The sequence below is a fragment of the Camellia sinensis genome, chromosome 8 (assembly GCF_055761805.1).
Source record: "Camellia sinensis isolate YWXY chromosome 8, ASM5576180v1, whole genome shotgun sequence".
Classification (NCBI taxonomy): Eukaryota; Viridiplantae; Streptophyta; class Magnoliopsida; order Ericales; family Theaceae; genus Camellia; species Camellia sinensis.
In genome coordinates this window covers 163,702,767-163,703,902 of record NC_138968.1, presented here as the reverse complement: position 1 = coordinate 163,703,902, position 1,136 = coordinate 163,702,767, and the positions used below count along the sequence as shown (strand labels likewise).

Sequence of the window (1,136 nt, the reverse complement as noted above, 5' to 3'; positions counted from 1 at the left end):
CTCAATGCTACCATAGGTCTATTCAAAGTTTCAGCAAAAACCACAAAAACAAACGAATGTGTAGATCCTATATCAATTAAAGCATAAGCAGGTTTACCACAAATGGAGATTGTACCTGACACTACTGCCTCGGTATTTTGAGTGTCTCCTGAGATCAATGCAAAGACTCTTTCTTACCTCCGTTCATTTCTTGTGGTAGACGATGTTGTAGCTGGTTTTGTTGTAGGAACTGATCCAATTGAGCTTATGGCACCTCGGTTACCGTCCTAATGTCACTGTGTGCAATCTTTCGCCATGTGTCCTACTTTTCCACACTGGTAACAAGCCCCCATAGTGCGATAGCAAACACCCCAATGCTTCTTTCCACAAACGGTGCAAGTAGGTGTTGAGTTGCCACTTTAGGTTGACCCCGAATTACTAAAATCCCCAGACTTCAACTTCTTATTCGTTGATGGTGTCCCTTTATTGAAATTCTGTCTCCTGCCCTTCCATTCGAAGTTCTGCTTACGATTGGCCACATTTCTCTCTACTATTAGTGCCCTATCAAGTACATCCACATATGTCGATAATTTGAGCACATTGATTTTATCCAAAATTGGGTCACGCAAACCTCCCTCAAACTGTCTAGCCTTCTTGTAGTCCGTATCTACCATGTGGGGTCCGAAGCGAGCTAATTCTGTAAACTGAGCCTCATATTCAGCAATTGATTTATTTCCTTGCTTGAGTTCCATGAATTCAGCTGTCTTTCTGTCCCGCACATATTGTGAAAAGTATTTCTCATAAAAGATTTCTAGGAAACGGGCCCAAGTAACGTCTCGGTTCTCATCTCGAACTAACATCCACCAACATCTTGCATCATCTTCTAATGTGAATGCAGCTAGTTGTAGTTTCTGAGCTTCAGTACATGGGAACACTTCAAACAAATTTTCAATTCCTAAGACCCAAGCTTCGGCTTTCAACGGTTTAATTCTGCCATGAAACAATGGTGGCTTCATCTTTTTAAATTCTCTGGTCAAAGCAATAGTATAACTCTCCGGCTGGCACCCTGGGACTGGAGGTGGCACAGACATTGGAGGTGGGAGTGGTGGTTGTTGTTGTTGTTGCCACTGTTGTTGTTGCCTTATGGTTTCAGCCAT

At 42.6% G+C, this 1,136-nt stretch overlaps 1 protein-coding gene across 1 annotated transcript; it reads right to left on the bottom strand.

The window, feature by feature from the left end:
* Positions 1-398: 398 nt before the first annotated feature.
* LOC145798243 (uncharacterized) lies at positions 399-1,136 on the bottom strand. Its single transcript, XM_082885751.1, has 2 exons — positions 942-1,136; positions 399-890 (listed from the first exon to the last, which is right to left on the bottom strand). Exons 1-2 carry the CDS (start codon positions 1,134-1,136, stop codon positions 399-401), a joined length of 687 nt encoding a protein of 228 aa, XP_082741877.1.

Coding starts and splice junctions, on each gene's coding strand:
- LOC145798243 (XM_082885751.1), bottom strand. CDS start 1,136: ATGGCTGAAACCATAAGGCAACAACAACAGTGGCAACAACAACAACAA. Junction 891..941: donor CGTTGAAAGCCGAAGCTTGG/GTCTTAGGAATT, acceptor ACTGAAGCTCAG/AAACTACAACTAGCTGCATT.